This window comes from Leptodactylus fuscus, chromosome 1 (assembly GCF_031893055.1).
Source record: "Leptodactylus fuscus isolate aLepFus1 chromosome 1, aLepFus1.hap2, whole genome shotgun sequence".
In the NCBI taxonomy this organism is placed as follows: Eukaryota; Metazoa; Chordata; class Amphibia; order Anura; family Leptodactylidae; genus Leptodactylus; species Leptodactylus fuscus.
This window is the reverse complement of record NC_134265.1, coordinates 237,913,593-237,935,378: the sequence shown is the minus strand read 5'-3', so window position 1 is coordinate 237,935,378 and position 21,786 is coordinate 237,913,593. Positions and strand designations below refer to the sequence as shown.

The 21,786-nt window shown below is 40.4% G+C and overlaps 1 protein-coding gene across 6 annotated transcripts in view; it reads right to left on the bottom strand.

Moving 5' to 3' along the window:
• Positions 1-21,786, bottom strand: part of ARHGAP24 (Rho GTPase activating protein 24) — a 525,659-nt gene that overhangs the window by 51,798 nt on the left and 452,075 nt on the right. The window contains exon 1 of one of the 6 annotated variants that reach the window (XM_075284664.1): positions 20,084-20,179. The exons of 3 other annotated variants lie outside the window; for them this stretch is intronic. In XM_075284664.1, the coding sequence (XP_075140765.1) occupies positions 20,084-20,114 (31 nt within the window). In that variant the 5' untranslated portion in view covers positions 20,115-20,179. Of the gene's footprint in view, positions 1-19,130; positions 19,193-20,083; positions 20,180-21,786 lie in introns of those variants that run through there. 2 more of the 6 variants (XM_075284657.1, XM_075284692.1) reach the window with 2 other exon arrangements.

Below are 21,786 nucleotides of genomic sequence, written 5' to 3'. Positions count from 1 at the left end.
CAGCACCGTGTCAGTCACCTTTTCACACCGGGTGTAACGTGTGGGTCCAAAGGATCCCACCGATGTCAGGAAGATCACAGCTGCTGCCTCTCTTTAAGAGATATGACTGAAAACTTCAAGATGTGTCCAAAATGTTTGATGATTTATTTAAAGTGGTGGAGGAAAAATGAGTCAGTTACCCAATCTGATGTCAGTTGTCATCTGTCCAAAGCCCTTTTGAAAATGAAAATACTAATCTAATCGGAATAGGCAATTTCTCCCTGGACCCATGTAGGATTATATGGAAAAATGCACGACCTGCTACGGGTAGATAAATCCATAAAAAATATTATCCAGCTATTCCTTAAAACTAGACAAATGCGGATTTTCCACCGGTTTAACATAGGCCGTGTTTGTGGTGTACATCAGTGGAGCTAATAATATACCAAACTGCAATAATAGCTTCTAACACAATGATAATGAGTGAGTGCTTCATGAGGACCTTCTTCTCAGTCCCACCCACTTCATAGAGACACAGTAGGTGGTGCATCCTTGGCTCTGGCGCTGTGTGGTCTAGCAGGCTTTGCATGGTCGAAGTAGGAAGAACTAACTAGGCCTTTCCTAGATATATATATATATATATATATATATACAGTCCTATGAAAAAGTTTGGGCACCCCTATTAATCTTAATCATTTTTAGTTCTAAATATTTTGGTGTTTGCAACAGCCATTTCAGTTTGATATATCTAATAACTGATGGACACAGTAATATTTCAGGATTGAAATGAGGTTTATTGTACTAACAGAAAATGCGCAATATGCATTAAACCAAAATTTGACCGGTGCAAAAATATGGGCACCTCAACAGAAAAGTGACATTAATATTTAGTACATCCTCCTTTTGCAAAGATAACAGCCTCTAGTCGCTTCCTGTAGCTTTTAATCAGTTCCTGGATCCTGGATGAAGGTATTTTGGACCATTTCTTTCTACAAAACAATTCAAGTTCAGTTAAGTTTGATGGTCGCCGAACATGGAGAGCCCGCTCTCAAATGATCTGAAAACAAAGATTGTTCAACATAGTTGTTCAGGGGAAGGATACAAAAAGTTGTCTCAGAGATTTAACCTGTCAGTTTCCACTATGAGGAACATAGTAAGGAAATGGAAGACCACAGGGATAGTTCTTGTTAAGCCCAGAAGTGGCAGGCCAAGAAAAATATCAGAAAGGCAGAGAAGAAGAATGGTGAGAACAGTCAAGGACAATCCACAGACCACCTCCAAAGAGCTGCAGCATCATCTTGCTGCAGATGGTGTCACTGTGCATCGGTCAACTATACAGCGCACTTTGCACAAATAGAAGCTGTATGGGAGAGTGATGAGAAAGAAGCCGTTTCTGCACGTACGCCACAAATAGAGTTGCCTGAGGTATGAAAAAGCACATTTGGACAAGGCAGCTTCATTTTGTAAACAAAAATTGAGTTGTTTGGTTATAAAAAAAAGGCGTTATGCATGGCGTCCAAAAAGAAACAGCATTCCAAGAAAAACACATGCTACCCACTGTAAAATTTGGTGGAGGTTCCATCATGCTTTGGGGCTGTGTGGCCAATGCCGGCATCGGGAATCTTGTTAAAGTTGAGAGTCGCATGGATTCCACTCAGTATCAGCAGATTCTTGAGAATAATGTTCAAGAATCAGTGACGAAGTTGAAGTTACGCCGGGGATGGATATTTCAGCAAGACAATGATCCAAAACACCGCTCCAAATCCTCAGGCATTCATGCAGAGGAGCAATTACAATGTTCTGGAATGGCCATCCCAGTCCCCAGACCTGAATATCATTGAACATCTGTGGGATGATTTGAAGCGGGCTGTCCATGCTCGGCGACCATCTAACTTAACTGAACTTGAATTGTTTGTCCAAAATACCTTTATCCAGGATCCAGGAACTGATTAAAAGCTACAGGAAGCGACTAGAGGCTGTTATCTTTGCAAAAGGAGGATGTACTAAATATTAATGTCACTTTTCTGTTGAGGTGCCCATACTTTTGCACCGGTCAAATTTTGGTTTAATGCATATTGCACATTTTCTGTTAGTACAATAAACCTCATTTCAATCCTGAAATATTACTGTGTCCATCAGTTATTAGATATATCAAACTGAAATGGCTGTTATAAACACCAAAATATTTAGAACTAAAAATGATTAAGATTAATAGGGGTGCCCAAACTTTTTCATAGGACTGTATATTTACATTTGGCCTTTATATTTCCAATATAGGAACTACAGCTGATAATGTCTTGTAGTCTTAAGCCCTGCTCTGTTATTATATGCAAAATAGCAAAATAAAAGGAGATGGAGCAGATGCCAAAACATTATCTCATAAAATAGAATATTCTTCCTGGCTTTACCTATCAGTTTCTATGAGTAACATAAATCTTTCCTTAGAGGCCTATCAAGTCTGCTGTCATTCTGTATGCAAATAGTGAGCATTTCATAATGTAATGACAGCAAAGTATAAATTGTCAGCTATTTACTCCAGATTTCATTAAAAGCCACATTACTCAAACTGTTACTTAGAAAATCTGCAAGTAAAGGAAGTAACTACATAATACAATAATATAGAGTGATAATTCCCAATTGAGCATGAGAAACAACAGAATATATTTAGTGAAATCTGTTTTATCTTTCTAAATCTATCTTAAGTCAAAGCACTTCGTCTGATTTTCATAGTTTTGCTGCATGTACTTAGATGTAGATTTAGTAATAGGTAAAAGCAAAGAATTTTTTATGACAGATAGTTGCTTATCCATTTAGCCTTTGCATTTAGCTCCTGAATTTGTTCCCTGAATTCAGGCTTTGGAGAGATGCCATTGAGAAATACAGTAATATCTATATCTTCTAGTGAAAGTTTGGATTAGCCAAAATACATCTCCAATATTGACAACTCAGGAACATTTCCTGACCTAGAATCCATCAAGTTTCCATTTTCAGCTGGCAGTGAAAATTATGACTCTTTTTGTTCTTTATGGCTCAGTACAGCCTACTATACTTTCAGCATGATCAAGGACAACCTTGAAAAGGGCAAGAAGGGCATTCAGCAGCGCCTTAGTTGCTAGGAAAGAAGGCAAGGCACGCTATAGCTAAACCGTCCCATAGAGCTCTACATCTTACAATTGTTTTCTCTGCCTGCATTCTACTATTTACTACCACGCCATAGCTGAAGACTGTGCTGGGCAAGATATCATGACAACCAAGCAGCAGTGGCATGAGTTCCCATTCAGCAATCATAGAAAATGCTACCAATGCTAATATGTTGTACATGAGCGTTGCCTGTAGCTAGATGGTTACAGGTCTAATGCTTAATAAATTGAAAAACCCATTCAATATTTTTTTAAAGGTCACAGAAAGGATGTGTCCTATCGCAATTGTAATATAGTATCAAGAACAATGTTTTCTTGAAAAGCTATTCATCTCATGACATATCTGGATGTGCACAGCCAAGAGGAAACAAAGGACACATCTGTACTTCATGAGGGTCATTTAGAGCCCATACTTTTTTAGATTTGGTATGAGTTTTGCAATATGGTGGAATCTTTAATATCTGTTAGCTAAAATCATCGGAATAATGGTTTTTAGGCTGAACGTTGCTAAGATGTATGGTAACAGTAAATGGAGGAGAGTGGCAGGAGCAGACACCGCATTCTTAAAGCACATCAGAAGAGCCAAGGGGCCGTGACCTGTAGTTATCACTATTAGAATAGTTCTGCAGTAATAGAACAGAATAGGACTAATCTAAATAGTTTGTACTGGCGTTCTTAGATCTTTTTAGATGAATGTCTTAGGCATGTGACTAGTTCTTAGAACAGAATAACTGTGCAAAATATATATAGCTTTGTTAAATTGCTACATTAACTTATAATTCTGAAGAAAGTCTTCAAATACATTATGCAGTCATGGTATTTCAGACTCCATTTACATTCCGGCTTCTTCCACACTGGCTGAAATTTGCATGAAATTAAACTGTGACTAACTAATTGATCTAGGACGTTTAGTTAATGCATCAGATTTAATAACATGCAGATGAAACTGATTTTCTTTTATTGCTAAACAAATTATAGCCCATATTCCTCAGGCTGAGAATATGAATCATTTGGAACAAGCTATAAAATTTTATTTCATTAAGTCAAAGGTGCATAAATATGTCATGATCCCACCCAGGGTGCCATAAAGTGTTTGGATGGTCCCTGGTTATCTTAAAGGCACCGAGCTCCTTTAGGAACTAATTGCACTTATTGATTATGGCAGGATACATTGCAGAGGAAATTTATACATTCATGACATATACTTCACATACAGTTGTATGTGACATTATAATATTTACTGTACTGCCTCCTGCCTAAAGCTTGGTATACGACAATGCCATGGCCCTGCTGCTTCATTATAATGGACAGGGAAAGCCTGGTTCCCCAAACGCTATACATCTCAGGCAGCAGAGATATATATATATATATACTCATCTTTGTCGCCTGCGACTGGTATCATGCGCCCACAACTGGTGTATACGATCACATGAGGTGCGTAGTGACATCAGCACACTCCAAGTGAACGCTGAGGCTCAATCACAGGCTCCAGCAGTGACCACGGTAATGTCAGTCACAGGCAGCAGAAGCCTAAACAGGATGACGGGGGAGAGCCAGATGGAGCAAGAATGCCCTGGAGAAATGAAGCAAGGTGAGTATAAGTATTTGTTATTTTAACCCACCTCCCATGGGCCTCTATTGAATTTACTCAGGGGCCTGAAGAGACCCCAGTGTATAATAATAGTACTGAAATGAACAGTCAGTAGCACAAGGGGGCGAGGATGTGGACGTGGAAATCCAGCTAGGGGTTCCAGTCCACAGTCCAGGTACTGGAGAGGGGCTGCCAGCAGTGCCCCTCGTCAGTAGCACAAGGGGGCGAGGACATGGACGTGGAAATCCAGCTGGGGATCCAGGCCGTATTAGCTCGACTCCAATTATATACTGGAGAGGGGCAGCCAGCAGTGACACAACATCAAGCGGGGTGCAGGGTGTAGTGCTGACGAAGCCCGAGCACCAAGAACCTATACTAGGGTGGATAGCAGATATTGTGGACCCGCTATGAGCATGTCCCGTCCACAGTACTGACGAGACACAGTTCCATGTGTCTTTGCCAGCACACAAGTTTCTCCTCCTCCTCCAACACCACCACCTTCACCGTAAATAAATAGTTAAAAAACCCCATTAATGTTTTAGGGCTCCCCCCAAGGGCCTGAAAATTAATGTTTTAGGGCTCTCCAAGGGCCTGAAAATTAATGTTTTAGGGCTCACCCCCATGGGCCTGAAATCTAATTTTTTAGGGGTCACCCCAAGGGCCAAAAACTAAAATTCTGCTGATTAAAGGCTCTACACACCCCAAAGGCCAAAAAATAAAACACTGCTGGTTAAAGGCTCTACTCACCCCAAGGGCCAAAGGGCTAACAAGTGAAACACTGCTGGTTAAAGGCTCTACTCACCCCAAGGGCCAAAAAATAAAACACTGCTGGTGTAAGGCTCTAGTCACCCCAAGGGCCAAACAGTAAAACACTGCTGGTTAAGGCTCTACTCACCCCAAGGGCCAAAAAATAAAACACTGCTGGTGTAAGGCTCTAGTCACCCCAAGGGCCAAAGGGCTAAAAAGTAAAACACTGCTTGTTAAAGGCTCTACTCACCCCAAGGGCCAAAAAATAAAACACTGCTGGTGTAAGGCTCTACTCACCCCAAGGGCCAACAAATAAAACACTGCTGGTGTAAGGCTCTAGTCACCCCAAGGGCCAAAGGGCTAAAAAGTAAAACACTGCTGGTTAAAGGCTCTACTCACCCCAAGGGCCAAAAAATAAAACACTGCTGGTGTAAGGCTCTACTCACCCCAAGGGCCAAAGGGCTAACAAGTGAAACACTGCTGGTTAAAGGCTCTACTCACCCCAAGGGCCAAAAAATAAAACACTGCTGGTGTAAGGCTCTAGTCACCCCAAGGGCCAAACAGTAAAACACTGCTGGTTAAGGCTCTACTCACCCCAAGGGCCAAAAAATAAAACACTGCTGGTGTAAGGCTCTAGTCACCCCAAGGGCCAAAGGGCTAAAAAGTAAAACACTGCTGGTTAAAGGCTCTACTCACCCCAAGGGCCAAAAAATAAAACACTGCTGGTGTAAGGCTCTACTCACCCCAAGGGCCAAAAAATAAAACACTGCTGGTGTAAGGCTCTAGTCACCCCAAGGGCCAAAGGGCTAAAAAGTAAAACACTGCTGGTTAAAGGCTCTACTCACTCCAAGGGCCAAAAAATAAAAAACTGCTGGTGTAAGGCTCTACTCACCCCAAGGGCCAAAAAATAAAACACTGCTGGTGTAAGGCTCTAGTCACCCCAAGGGCCAAAGGGCTAAAAAGTAAAACACTGCTGGTTAAAGGCTCTACTCACCCCAAGGGCCAAAAAATAAAACACTGCTGGTGTAAGGCTCTACTCACCCCAAGGGCCAAAAAATAAATCACTGCTGGTGCAAGGCTCTACTCACCCCAAGGGCCAAAAAATAAAACACTGCTGGTGCAAGACTCACCCCAAGGGCCAAAAACACTGTTTTTTAAAGGCTCAGTTCACCCCAAGGGCCAAAACACTGTTTTTTAAAGGCTCAGTTCACCCCAAGGGCCAAAAACACTGTTTTTTAAAGGCTCAGTTCACTCCAAGGGCCAAAAACACTGCTGGTTAAAGGCTCAACTCACCCCAAGGGCAAAAAACTCTGCTGATGCAAGGCTGAACTAACTTAAAGGGCCTAAAACTATGCTGGTAAGAGGCTGAAGTCACCTCAAGGGCCTCAATCTCTGCTGGTAGCTCAGCTTAAGGGCCTCTAACTTAATTTGGAAGGGCTCATGTGAAGGGCCAGAAAAGTAATTTTTGAGGGTCTCACCACATCACACACACGTAAAAAAATTACAGTTAAGGGTGGGGGCTTTTGGATTTCCCATTGCCTATGCCATCTGTGGTTGTCATGGACAACATGATTTAAAGGGGCGCATGCTAATGTTTCTTTAGCTTTAAATTTGTGTTTCTGTCCATACTATTGTGGAGCAAAGAAGGTTTCCAAGTATTTTTCCACTTTCCATAGAGGTTCTATTGAGTTTGGAAAGTGTCTAATTCATAGGCTGTGATATTGGGGAAATACTAGAACTTGGGCATGTTAGATGCCCCCAGACATGCTTCCCCTGCTGTCCCAGTTGCATTACAGAGGTGTTGGCATCATTTCTTGGGGTGTCATTGTGGACTTGGTGACTCTCCTTAGTCGATTTTGGGTTTCCCCTGAAACGAGCAATTTTTTATTTTTTTTTTAAATGTAGATTGTGAGCCCCACATAGAGCTCACAATGTACATTTACCCCTATCAGTATGTCTTTGGAATATGGGTTGGAAATCCATGCAAACACGGGGAGAACATACAAACTCCTTGCAGATGGTTTTATGCCCTTGGCGGGATTTGAACACCAGGACTCCAGCGCTACAAGGCTGCAGTGCTAACCACTGAGTCACCGTGTGGCCCCCTAAGCAATTTTTATCCATAGACTATAATGGGATTCGATATTCAGTCGAATAGTCAAATATTGAGGGGCTACTCGAAACGAATATCGGATATCGAATATTTCACTACTCGCTCATCTCTAGTGGCATACCATGCAACGTAAATGGAGTGTGATTTTTTTTTTTAAATTAAAAACTTTCTTGACTTACAACGATAATTAAAAAATCACTGGGAAAAAGTAGGCCATACATAGTTCATCTATGGGGCCCTATTATATCTGTGCACGCCTCTGGGCTAGCCATACATTTGCCCTTTCTGTTGATAAGACAACCCTGGAAACTGAATTACTGTGAAAGTTGAAAGTATATTTTATTGATAATCCTTAATGTAACTTTTCATGAAATAAACATATTTAAATTTACTTCCTAGGAGCTTTTTTTTATATAATTCTTTAAAGATAATATTTTTAACAGTGCATTCTTACATGTTTATACTATAGGTTTAATACAGTGGTATGCAGAACAATCAGGATCCAGGGAGCCCCCTGGTGGCCCTGCTGCAAGATGGCAATAAAGTTATTTTTAAGGACTTATTGGATTTAGTATGAAAATAGGTATAAACATTGATATTCTGTATAAATGTATAATATAATACAAATATTGATTGCTACAATGTTTTATTAACAGAATTCTTATATTTTCTAATTGTCACAGATGCTGTAGCTGTCCATAACATAACTGTGCGAGACCAATGACGTACGTATTGATCCTTCTAAATGTCAGCATACACTGAATGGATCACAGCCTACTCTGTCTCATATTAATTCCTCTCGCATGTCTGAGTTCCGGTGTAGGCGAGCAGAAGTAAAACTGCTTTTCCGTTTTTCAAAGGACATTTAATCTGTTTTACTCTACAGTGTCAGCAGAATAAGTGAGAAAAAAATAGGTTTCTCAATTGAATTGCATCAGCTCATTGCAAATTCATTATATGGAGACCTGCTAGGAGTATAGAGGTGGCTATGTCCAAAAGGCTAGCAATATAGCAATTGTCATTATTTATTTTTTTTTATGAGTACCGAACCATTCAGTATTGGTATTTTTTTTTTTTACTATGATACAATGCAGATGTGCATTGATTTATACCGTGCTGAATTTTCCATTTTACACATATCCGTAATATTACATATGCAAGTCGCACATTCCGATTTGCAGTGCGTGTTTATATTGAAGTATGGCTTAGCTCATCCGTAAACCGACTACAATACTGGTCCACTTCACAGTCCCCACTGCACCACCTATAAGTCTCTTTCGGTTGTGTGAAGGATTGTGAGGTTGGTAAGGTGACACAATTGTTGGGGGAACTTCAGCTGGGGACTCAGTTTTACCAGTAGTGATCATGTGCTGCTCAAGCCCTTCTCCCAATGTACCAATTTTGTCCTAATTTTAAAGGGTTTATCCATCTTATAAAAACATTACAAAAGGAATAAAATGGTTTAGTGTGCCAAAACATGCTTAAAGTGAGCATGTCTGTCCCAGAGATGAGCGCTGCTGGCACATGCACAGTTCTCCACAGCTATCTTGCCAAATATAGGGGGTTTTAATGTAAACATTGCAGGATAGACAAACTAAGGTTTTTTAAATTAGGCCAGGGGAGGTGAAATAATAAAAAAAAAACACACTCACCTCTCCCCATTGCTCCGGTGTCCCCATTGCTCCAGTCCTGCTGCACTGGTGTTTTCAACCGGCGTAAGTCTCTGTGTCCTTTCCTTAGGCCACTGATTTGTCTCAGTAGTCATGTGATCACTGAGGCCAATCAGTGGCCTATGGAAAGGGACATGGGACATCACAAAGTCAGTTTTTCCACAGCTCTTTTTTTTCGCAATGTGGGGATGAGATTAACCAGCATTAACACAGCATTTTTTAATGACCCATTAAAATGGATGACACTTGGCCATCAAAAATTGAATGAAATGGATGCAAAACAGGAGCAAAGTGGATGTTAAAAATGGCTGGGATTTTTTTTTACCGACATCAGGTCCATGAAATACGGCACACGGCCTTACTATAGGGGACACTATATCTGAGGCACTAAACCACTGATGCCTTGACATGAAGGTAAATTCAGAGTCCCAGAATCACTTGTCAGGTTGCCTTTAATGTACCTACACGTTGCCAGTATATTGTTTTAATGATTTTAGTTTAACAGTAAGAGCGATGCCCTCATACTGTACTAATTTCATACATATATCATATACTGTATGGTAGCCTTGTACTCAGTACAAGGTTTATGACATAACTAGTATGTATAGCTTCCTGACAATTCTGCAGGGCATCCTATAGCTTTTTTCTTTTGCCTGAGCAGCTAATTGGCACCTCTCTGATATTCTGCATTTATTAGCATATAGCATGTGCCAAATGCTTCAGCAAACGCTCCTCGGGGAATACACCAATAAAATGTGTTAGGAAAACACACCACTACATCAATTGCAGAGAAATCGCTCACAAAAGTGTTTAATGGAACATTGTGCTGGAGTAAAATGATGGAAAATGTTTACAATCATTTTAGATGAATGGAATCTGGTTCATGTGATGTGTACGTTTGTATAGAAAAACAGGCAATGTACTGCAACATAAAACGTCTCATGATAACTGTCTCTAGAACTACAGTGTTAAAAGAAATGCATCAGACAGGTATGGGCTTATGTGCACAAAAATGCCATAGTCACAGACTTTATGTGGTATCCTCAGTAAACTCTGCATTATGGAGGAGAACAGATGCATGTGATGGACCATGCCCTTGGCAATCGTCCCTGCCACCTGCTTATGTGCAGGCAGTAGTGGCAATTACCGATCCTTGCTGCTACTACTATTGTAAGGTAGTAGAATTTAGTGGACAGCAATTAGGAGATGAATGTCTGTTTGGAATGCCATTAGTATGCCCCTACAAAGTATAATGCTCCAAAGTGCCCCCTTCCCCACACAGTGTAATGCAGGGATACTCAACTAGTGGACCACAGTATGGTCCTGAACCATGGCCGCCGGCTGTCTGGTACCTTCCTCCAGGCCTTTCATTATGACAACTGTGAAGAGATGAATTCCCTGCTGCTGTTTTTGTAAGATATCAGAGTTAAGGGAACAGCAGTCAAGAAATGAATGCTTCTTCTTACCGTTGTTGTTTGTGGACAGACTAAATAAGAATACTCTGTGCGACACACACAAAGGAGCATTATACTGTGTGGGAGCACTTATGGGACATCATATTGCTCCTTAATGTCCTCCATACAGTATAAAGCCCCTTAGCGCCCCCCTAACACAGTATAATGCCACAATAGTTCCACCCCGCACAGTATAATTGTGCATTAGTGCCCTACACAGCTTAATGCCACATTAGTTCCCTCCTCCTTAATGCCACCACAGTATATAGCTCCTTAGTGCCCCTTCACTAGTTAGTGACATCTCCCCCTATAAACCATTTGACCACCAGGGAAGGTTAAATTAATGTGAAATAGTTTTTCCTAATTTTTCTTGTCTAAACCTGGGGTACGTCTTATAATCATACACATCTTACAGTCCAAAAATACGGGAATGTTGAGCTTGGACCTTCACTACCCCTGATATATAGCATGTAGGTGACTATTTATTCCGCCATCCATTTCGGCACACTGTGCGTCATATGCAGTGTATGTGCAGCTCTAATAGGTCGGGCACCATGCAACCTGATTTACAGTAAGTCACTTCCCCAAAAAGCTTTTCCTGCTGTCACCATGTCATTAAGTGCTTGCTGAGGAGTTCACTTGTACTGACATGACCCGGCTACCTTTTATGGCCTCAAATCCACTTCAAATTGTTTTCTTGGGGAAGAAACAATAAATCTAAGAGACATGCTCAGTGAGCAGGGATTAGGTTTGTTACACAAGTAGAAAATCAGCTAGAAGGCATTGCATACAGAGAGGAAAATAGAAAGCTATCTACAGGTATACATTACAAAGTATTCTCGTACAGTGCCTGCTACGTTCAGTACCGGAACACTAGGGATACGGTAATAACCTTGGTACAAAAATGACTTTTCCCATTGGCTGCTGATGTGTACATGTCCAACCAAATAAACAGCACATAAGCAATGGTTACATAACGTGTTTGTGAAGGAACAAAAACAATTCTCCATTTGAACTACTATTAATATTACAGTTTTCTGGAGCTTATTGTTAAAATTCTCATCCGCTACTGTGCTATGGGGTGACTAGGCCATGGTGAAGTCAGATCATTTATGACATAACATGACAGTTCTGCATAATCCAATCCCCAAAGACCATTTTAGCGTCATGTCCATAGTAATGTCTTTTAGCACCATACTGGTCACTATGGGCAGAACATTACTGTGGCCTAGTCAATGCTGCCAAATGATTTTAGAACTGAAGGATGGAAAACCTCTTAATGTATGCAATTTATAAGAAAGGTTTCAATTCCTTTGCACTTTTAGTGGGACAGCCAAGGGAACAATAGAAATACTTAAATGGGCAGAGGCTAAAGCTGACCATATGTGGGGATTTTAGAGGGTTATTTTTAGAGATGAGCGAACAGTAAAATGTTCGAGGTTCGATATTCGTTTTGAGTAGCCCCTCAATATTTGACTACTCGAAACGAATATCGAACCCTATTATAGTCTATGGGGGGAAAATGCTCGTTTCAGGGGTAGGCAACATTCGATCAAATTATACTTACAAAGTCCATGAGTGAGGGTCGGGCTGGATCCTCCGAGAAGTCTTCTCCGTGCAGCGTCCCCACGGCATCTTCCAGCTCTGAATTCACTCTGTCAGGCATCGGGCCTGGGCAGAGTCGACTGCGCATGCCCACGCTACAAGCGGACATGCACAGTCGGCTCTGCCCAGGCCCGATGCCTGGCAGAGTGAATTCAGAGCCAGAAGACGCCGCGGGGAAGCTGCACGGAGAAGACTTCTAAAGGTAAGAGAAGAACCAGTGTTGATTGGCCGACTGTATAGCATATAACTTTTCCATTCGAATAGCGAGAGGTACTCGATCGAGTACGAGTATTTCGAATACCGTAGTATTCGAAAGAATACCTACTCAATCGAATACTACTCGCTCATCTCTAGTTATTTTCTGAACAACTTGTCATTCATGATTTGTCGGCAAAGTGGTCATTATGGACAAGAAGGCCATAAGATAGAATGGCTTCTGATTAATCTCTGGCGTGATCTGTGGCCTAGTCTGGGATGCAGTTCTGTCGTTTCAATGACTTTTCAATACAGCACCTAGTAATGACTGAAAAAAATTAAATTTTTCAATAGATATCTGCCTATAGTTGGCATGTTTTACATTTTTACATGTCATAAAAAGACACAGATGGTCAGCAGAAATCTCCGTCAATCTTTTCGGTCATCAACATTTTATGGCTAACTTTAAATACTTATGTCTGTGACTGAGAAACTGTGTTCAGAGGACAAACCAGTAGCACTATACTTTCTACAATGAACCCATGCTAAGCCCCAGATGAAGAGAATAAAAGTGTGTAGTACCCATGATTTTTTGCCAACTTTATACACCAGGTTTGGTGTAAATTATAGTAAATTTGTCAAGCTACCGAGGTCACAGCCCTTATACAAAGCCCAACCTGCCCCAAAAATTTACACAGGGAAGATGATAAATCCCCACTTAGTTTCTGGAGGTTTCAGACTATCAAATATATATTTTTTCTTATTATCCTTACTTTTACTGTCCCTTTAAACTTGATCATGAAAGTTTGTAGTAAAAGAGGAACTGTAACTATTCCATGAATGCGAGAATAGGAACTGGTCTGTTCCTGTACTTAGAGAGTCACGAGTAGCAATAGCAATAGTATGGTGATTCATTCTTAGTCTCTTCCAGGTATAACTCTAGTTCAGGTCACGTGTTATACGTTACTCAGTGAACCTAGTCATATGTCCAAAGTCAGATCTCCATAACTAATAGTACTCTTAATGCAAATGTGAACTGAATAAGCACCAGTTGGAGAGTCCAAGAAATTGCCCCAGGTGTAGGGAAGGGGTGTAATGCATTTTTCCAAACAACAATTGAGACAAATGTTACGTGTTTGTAGACTCCATAGTCCTAAAACATGATGTAGTATTCAGTGGAATCAGGCTGGCTGACACCAGAGATATCTCTCATTATTTTATTTATAAGAAAAGCTTTAATGTTTTTTATGTGAACAACAGCAAGTTTATTGAGATCCCATTGCTGTTGAGTGGACCATGGAGAAAAGCCCCCACTCCTACAGGACACATCCCCATAACTAAGGCAGATCTTAAGCTGCATATCCCTGTGTTTGAATGCAAGGTAGCCCAAAGATCATGGCAAGGAGAACACTACTAGATGGTGATGGAGGAGTGGAATCAGACAGCACCCCAGGACCACATTTTTATTCTTACCATGGGCTTTGTTACCCATTTTAAAACAATTGGTATGGAGTCTGTACAAAATCTACAGACTGAAGTTTGATTGTAATATGAAATACAATAGACATTAACTTTTGTATAATATTATAAATTATATTCCAACCTGAGAAAGGCACAACTGTTTACATGGGCTTACGTGTTGCCATGTTTATAGTATGCACTGGTGTGATAAACAGATATTCTGGATACTAGTGCAGTTGGGAAGAAAAGTGTGGATTTACAATGGTGTTTTTTCATCCATCCTTTTAGAAATATGAAGTGACCAATCAGATACCCATGTACCCTTATCACAAGCATTTACTTTCTAGTGCTGAGATCCACAGCTCTCTTACAGTCAATGTCAATGACGTATCCAGCTTTACAAATGATTGTAGAGAACTGGATATGTTGCCTGTGTCTGTAAAGGTAAGTCATCAGCGGCCTAAGGAAAGGACCAGGGACGTCACAGGTGACATATTGTGAGTGACATCCCAGTTCCTTTCCTTAGGTCACTGAAGCCACTGATTGGCCTCATCTGTCAATTCTAGTGAGGGCTTCTATGGGAACAAGCCCCAGGGCACCACCGGGGATTGGATAGCGTCCTGGGACATCGGAGGGTCGAGTATTTTTTTTTTTTTCACCTTCCCCTGCGTCCAGGAAAAAAAAAACCCTGTATTTCCTAGACAACTAATAGCAAGAGCTGAAAATTACTCATTAGGGGTGTCAATAAGTAATTACAACTGATCTAAAAACATTCCTATGTCACTTTTCGCTTTTCTCACATACGAACCAAAATTAACTTGGGGTAGAAATTTATTACATAAGTCATGACTTCTATGACTTCTTCCATTAAAATCAATTGGCCTCAGAGAAATTAAATACTTCTTAGATCAAACACATAAGCAGACCTTATCCACAGATCACAAAATATTGGATTTAGGGACAAATTATCCTGCCTACTGTAATCAGTATATGGCAACATAAACTAGAAAGTTTAAGAGTATCAATAAAGATGTATGAATTGGACAGATTTTACAAGGAAAGTGGGAAAAATGCCAAACAGGTAAAAATGCCCAGGTAAATAGGGGAATAGCGAGTAACCATAGTAAACCTTGTAATGGGGCTCCACCTTACCATGGCTAACTGAGGCAACAAGTTCAGAACTTGAAAAGTATTTAAGTCTCCTTTATACACAGGGAAAATGCACAAGGTGATTTTACAATACAGAGATCGACAAAAAAAAAAGGCACCGTAGTCAGTCCACATCTACAGCAAAGCATTAGAATGAAGGATTAGCAGTACCCATAAAAGGGAAAAGGTCAGTTCTACACAACTTCAGAAAAAGATGATATGTATACATACAAAAGTACTAATAATAAATGTACCAAATAAATAGGATTACAGAAGCAGCGTGGGAGCTCACCAGAAGGCCACCTGTGACGTAGCAGTAGGAGAGTCATTTGTGGCTAGAGAACTGTGACCATGGAGCCCAGATCCTGATAAAGGTACTGTGCAAGCCTGAGGCCCAGCTTGAAAGCTTTTCAAATCTGCAGATCTGATTGACTCTGGAAACCCATTCCGAGTGAGTAGTTGCCACTATTTGCAACCATTTTGGGGGCATCAGTAATTTCACAGCTGCAAGGAGATGTGTTGCTAAGGCACGCTTAGGGGGTTTATAGTTGTCATTAGGCAAAGTCAGCGCAATCTGAGATAGAGATATGTGAAAGTTAGATTTAAGTAGGGTTCTTAATGTGGACTCAACAGACTTCCAGTAAGAACTTAAAACTGGACAGGTCCACCATAGATAAGAAAGAGAGCCACCAGCTTGATTACAACGCCAGAAGAAATGATCAGCTATATGGTATGCATGTAACCAGTCTGGGGTCTTGTACCACCGAGTCAATAGTTTATAATGGTTCTCCATAATTATTAGGATGTCACTTGCATTGTGATGTCCCAGTAATGTAATAGAGGCGCATTCAGTTTTCGATAGCTCATCATCCATAGTTATCACTAATCACACTGTAAGGCTCAGTGGAAATGGGCCCCCTGTGTTGTTTGGCCCCACAGCAGCTGCTATGTAGACTACCCTGGTAGTTATTCACACGAAGTTAAGCAGTTGTATATTTGTTCATTTCTACCTGTTTTGCCCTTATGAAATGTTCTAGTTGATATGCACAGTAGCCATCCTTAAAAGAGATTCTCAATTCTGGAATCTGTGGGTCGCATAGTACCTGTACAGTCATTTTCTGTCTGTTTCCATCTGTTCCATGGTACCATATCAGGAGGGAAAGCTGACAAAAGGGGTATCTGAGGAGAGCAGAGCTACCCCAGCCAGCATATACAAACCAGGATCCGGGCACAGCCACACATACGGCTCTATTTTAATGGGAAAATAAGTAATAGCAAAGTTTCATGTAGTTCTAGAAACAGGGATTTATGGCCTAGCTGATGCCCTCATTTTTAAGCCTACTGTGAATCTACAATAGTAGTCAGCCAAGTTGACACGTTTTTGTATAACCTGCAAAAATCACAAAGAGTAAAGTAAAAATGCTGCTTAATCGCAAGTAAATGCTGGTGCCCGAGGTCAATAAAACTAAAGCACCTGTCACATCTTATAAAGAACCACAGTTCAGCTATCATCTTCATTTTACATTTGACATAAATTCACGCACATGTCTAAGTCAGCCCTTTCACATTTTGTTAATTCCCTATGACTGTAGATGTGCTGACTTGCACAGTGACAACAGCCTAGATCCTGCAGAAGATAGTGTAGTGCTGGCTTCAGAGCTAGAATAGAAGAGTCAAATACTGTAAATCTGCTCTAAGGTATCCAAATTAAGAAAAGATGAAGAAACTGCAAAGTGGAGAGTGATGATCTGATCTACAGTGGATGAACGTACGCTGTCTCACTATTGTAACAGCGTAAGCAATTGTCCATAGCTGGAGGACGCGTGAGCAGCATAATGGATCAATGTACTATAATGAGGTAGCTAAATCAGTACTGAGGAAGTTAGGCCGCTTGATTCATGTAAGTGACTCCAGTTCTCTGCTGACCTTAAACGCTTTCTATTACACCGCACCATACTCTCATTTCAATGCCGCAAGACAATGCCAGATATGAGAATCTCATTTATTCCTTCATCCAAATATTCCACAAACGTCTTACAACTAACTTTTATTTGGGAACCATATTTGGTAAATTAACTGGCAGCCAAATGCTTCTTGCGAGATGAGGAAATAGTATTTTCAAGGTTTGGGAAGAGAACTGTTTCTCTAGTGTTAAATGAAGGAGTCTAACGTGCAAAATAGAAAGTTAGAACCGTAAAATTCCTTTAATCCGGTATCAACAACTCCCTAGTTGTGGCTCTATTTCCCAGATCTCATAAATTAAAGATGTGAAAGACTTTATGGCAAAAGTAGTTAATATTCTATGGAAAATGTGTTAGCAGACTTGTCTTTGTCAGTGGCTTGGGGGGGGGGGGGGGGGGTGTCATCTCCTGTCTAGAGTGGGGCGGTTATGAAGAGCATCTCTCATTCTAGAGGACTTGATCTGCCCTCCATTACACAGAAATCCATTGTACTGTATGGGAATTGTGTAATGCTTAATTTCAACTGTGGTGCAACTACAAGAAAACTGAAAATTTATTGAAAAATTTTACTATGGATTACTTATTGCTGGTCGTCCTAGAAGGTGACGCTTTGTTCAGTTTATTTATAATAGACTCTCTGAAAAAGTAGGGACTGTCCAAATCAGAGAGATGTTTTAACTGGCGCTTCAGTCAGCTTTGACCAGAGTGCGAGGTGGGTTAATATCTGCCATATTTAAACACCAGACATACTCCATACTATTAAAGAGGATGTCTGGAAAGGGTTAAAAATGCACCACAGTTTATTTATTTATTTATTAAAACCAGACAGTGAAATATATCACTTGTTTCCACTTTTTTTTTTTTTATGTTTTTATTTTCAGATTGCAGATTTTTTAAATGCCATTTCCTCTTCATGATTATTACTGCTGCCATCTTTCCTCTGTAACAACATTTAGTGATATACTTTACAGCAGGGGTGCCCAATACGTCGATTGAGATCTACCGGTCGATCGCGAAGGACGTATGGATCGATCGCAGGATCGGTGTCTGCTTGTTGACAGCGCAGGCTGAGAATCATCTCCTGACACTGGCAGGCCGGGGCCTTGCACTTGTTCGCAGTCAGGGCTGCAGCGGCCCCGCCTGCCAGTGTCCGGAGATGATTCTCAGCCTGCTTTGTGAACAAGCAGACACTCTGTCTCCTGTTCTCACGCTCCGCCCGCCCAAAGGCCCCGCTCCTGGCCTGCCCCGGACCTGCCCCACCCCTGCCCACAAGAAGTGGGTAGTAGATCTTATCCCTTGGTCAGTTTCTAAAGTAGCTCACATGCTCAAAAAGTGTGAGCACCCCTGCTTTACAGCATAGTCATGGCCATAGGCATTAATAGACTGCAGACAACTCATTGAGGTGTATGGCATGATCTGTGCAAGCTGCAAACGTATCTAGACTTTCACATCATCTATTGTCAGTAGTGGATGCAATGATGGGTCACTATGGGTGTTATTTGTAAAAGTGTAATTGTAATCCTGACTATATTGTCTGTGATATAAATGAGGCGGCTGTTGGTTCTGAAGAATTGTCAAGTCTCTTAGGCTAAGGTCCAGTTCACATCTGCGCATTGGTTTCCATTCGGGGAGTTCACTTAGGGACCCCCCGAACAGAAACCTATTGCACATAAAAAAGTGGTTACCTTAGGAAACCTGCTGACCCATAGACTATAATGGGGTCTGTGTGGTTTCTACTCACTTTCCGCATGGAAAATGCAGAGCGAAAGGTACTACTTGCAGCGCTTTTCTCTCCACATTATTCACACGGAGAGGGGAACAGAATGGCCCGAATGCAAATGTGAACCAAGACTCAGAAGGCAGAGTGAACATTTCAGGATGTAGTACATTTTTAAAATATAGATAGTGACATGGCAAATTAAAACTAGAATCAACAAACAATATTAAAAATATGTTTTACGTAAAAACTTGGCCATTTTTGTGAGACATTCCCTTTCAAGAAGTTGTCCTATGACCTAATTAAAAAAAAAATAATAATAATCCAATAATGTAATAGAAGTTATACCATACTTATTCCCATTCCTGGGCTTTCTTTCTTCCTCCGATGACATCTTGAGACAGACATGTGACCAGTGCAGTCAGTCACTGACTATAGCCTAATGTGTCAATGCCAATGAGATCACTGCTGCAGTCACATGTCTGTGTTGGCATGTCATTGCTGAAGCAGGAATATTAAACAGGGGACCCACAAAGCATTGGGACAGGACAACTGGGAGATTCTAAAGCATCACTTACTTTATTACTTTGTAGCATTTTAAGAGTTTGTTTTAAAGGTAGGTAGCTATTATTATTACTATACTTACATCCTACCTAGTCATGCACCTAATATACAATATGTAATGTTTTGTTAAGAATTTAAACATCATATTCTCTATATATAGCAACAGCAACACTGGATATGCTAACGCTGAAGCCCACAAAGCACAGAAAGTACAACGTACGTCACTTATTAACTTCAGACTAGCAGGGAACTTGGAAAGCTACTACCGTATATTAGATCCCAAGCACATTGCTACCACTATAAGAACACTTTGAAAGAGTTAATGTAAGGGTGCATTCACACTGAGTAAACGCTAGCTTATTTTGTAGAGTAAAATTACACTTGTAAATTTTGCTATCCCATTGACTTCAATGACATTTTACAGGCGTATTTTTACAGGCGTATTTTTTACAGGCGTATTTTTTACTGGCGTATTTTTACACTTGTAAAAAAATATCATTGAAGTCAATGGGATAGCAAAATTTACAAGTGTAATTTTACTCTACAAAATAAGCTAGCGTTTACTCAGTGTGAATGCACCCTAAGATTCAGCTGCAGAAAGTGTTAAGACAGTATTGTCCGCTCCAAGTTCTTATGGGAAGCTATATTTCAAGTGTACTGTGCTCAGCAGACGGGTCATGCACCTTCTATATTAAGCCTAGAGGAGAAATTGACTGAAAAGTTGACTGTAATTTTACCTTCCATGTTCGGCTGTGGAAAGTTAATCATTCTTCAGTCACTGACTTCCATTTAAGCTTCATGTGCTGCCTTCATAACTCTTACTCATATCTAAGACACAGATTTCCTAGCAGGGTGAGAGCAGAGTCTGCAGACAATGAGGCTGAAATCCCTCATGAACCGCTGTTTACATGATGAGGCCTGACAGACAGACATTGCAGATGTAGTCACACCCACATGGCCCTGTATAATAGAACAGTCTCAGACTAGATTACCTTAACAGAAGGACACCAAGCGACTATTTCATGGGGATATATCTTAGAGACAAAATTCAGATGATATATATTTATTTTATAGTTAACTAAAAAGTCTATAATTAGTTCAATTGCTACAGCGTGATAATCAAAAAAATCTATGAAAAAAAATCAATGAAAAGTATTCAAAAAAGGTTTTTCCAATGACATTTCATTGCTTTGGTTGTCTTCTGTGATAAGATACAACAATGTAGCAGTTTCACCAAATGTAGATGTTTGGGCCAACTCTGCTACATCTTTATATACTGTACGGTATACAGGTATTTTGGGTATAACCATTAAATACAAGTTTATTATAGCATTTTGTAAGTGAAGGTATTCCTAGCATGTATTTGCTGTAAAGTCTTCAGGTTTATTGAGCATCTTACCTTGGTTAGTCAAATACGCTGCACCTTAGGCACAGGCTTCCTTTACTTTTACAGTACTTTATGTACTACTTACTTATAGAGAAAACTAGAATAACATGATCTATGTTATCCAAGATACAGCGCTTGTTCTGTACATAGAAACTTAGAAGATTGATGGTAGAAAAACACCCCATAGTCCATCTTAGTCTGCTCTTATATTATTCCCATTTTATCTTAGGATAGGCATATGTTTATCCCAGACATGCTTAAACTCACTTACTATAGACTTCACAACTACATTTCCTTGAAGTTTGGTCCAAGACTCCAACTATTCTTTCACTGAATTAATATTCCCTGACACTGCCTCTGATCTCCCCTTCAACTATTTTCAGATTGTCCCCTTGTTCTAAACTGAAATAACAAACACAATTACACTAGGGATATGTACTTAGCCCTAGACATAGTCATACTTACTAGAAGGAAACCCCTTATTGTTGACACTGCCAGCTGTTTCTAAGAAAGCTGGAAGATTGGGGCAAATTTAATAGTACTGTCTGAAAGGTAGGCAGCGAAAACTTAGATAGGACAACCTTAGGCCACATGCACTTAACCATGTGTGTTGTCCGATGCTCCATTCCGATCTGATAAGGTTCTCTCCTGGTCCCTGAAATAAAATTTTTGTGGAATCCCCCATAGAAATTAATATATCATGGTAGGCACTGGAATGACACTTGGATGTCATCTGCGTATGATATGAGTGCCTTCCTTTAAACATTTATTGAAGAGTCCATTGTTGCCTGTTAAATCTAGCACATTGTTACCGTATATACTCGAGTATAAGCCAAATTTTTCAGCACAGTTTTTGTGCTGAAAAAGCCCCCCTCGGCTTATAATCAAGTCAGCAGAAAATAAATAATTTTTTTTCTTTTTTTTTCTCTTTTTTTTTAGGAGTGAGGGGGAGGGGGGGGGTCTATGTCCGGCCACAATATCAATGTTTAGAATCTCTCATAAAATAGTGATTTTTTTTTTTTTTTTTTTTTTTTTTAAATAACAGTTCTAAAT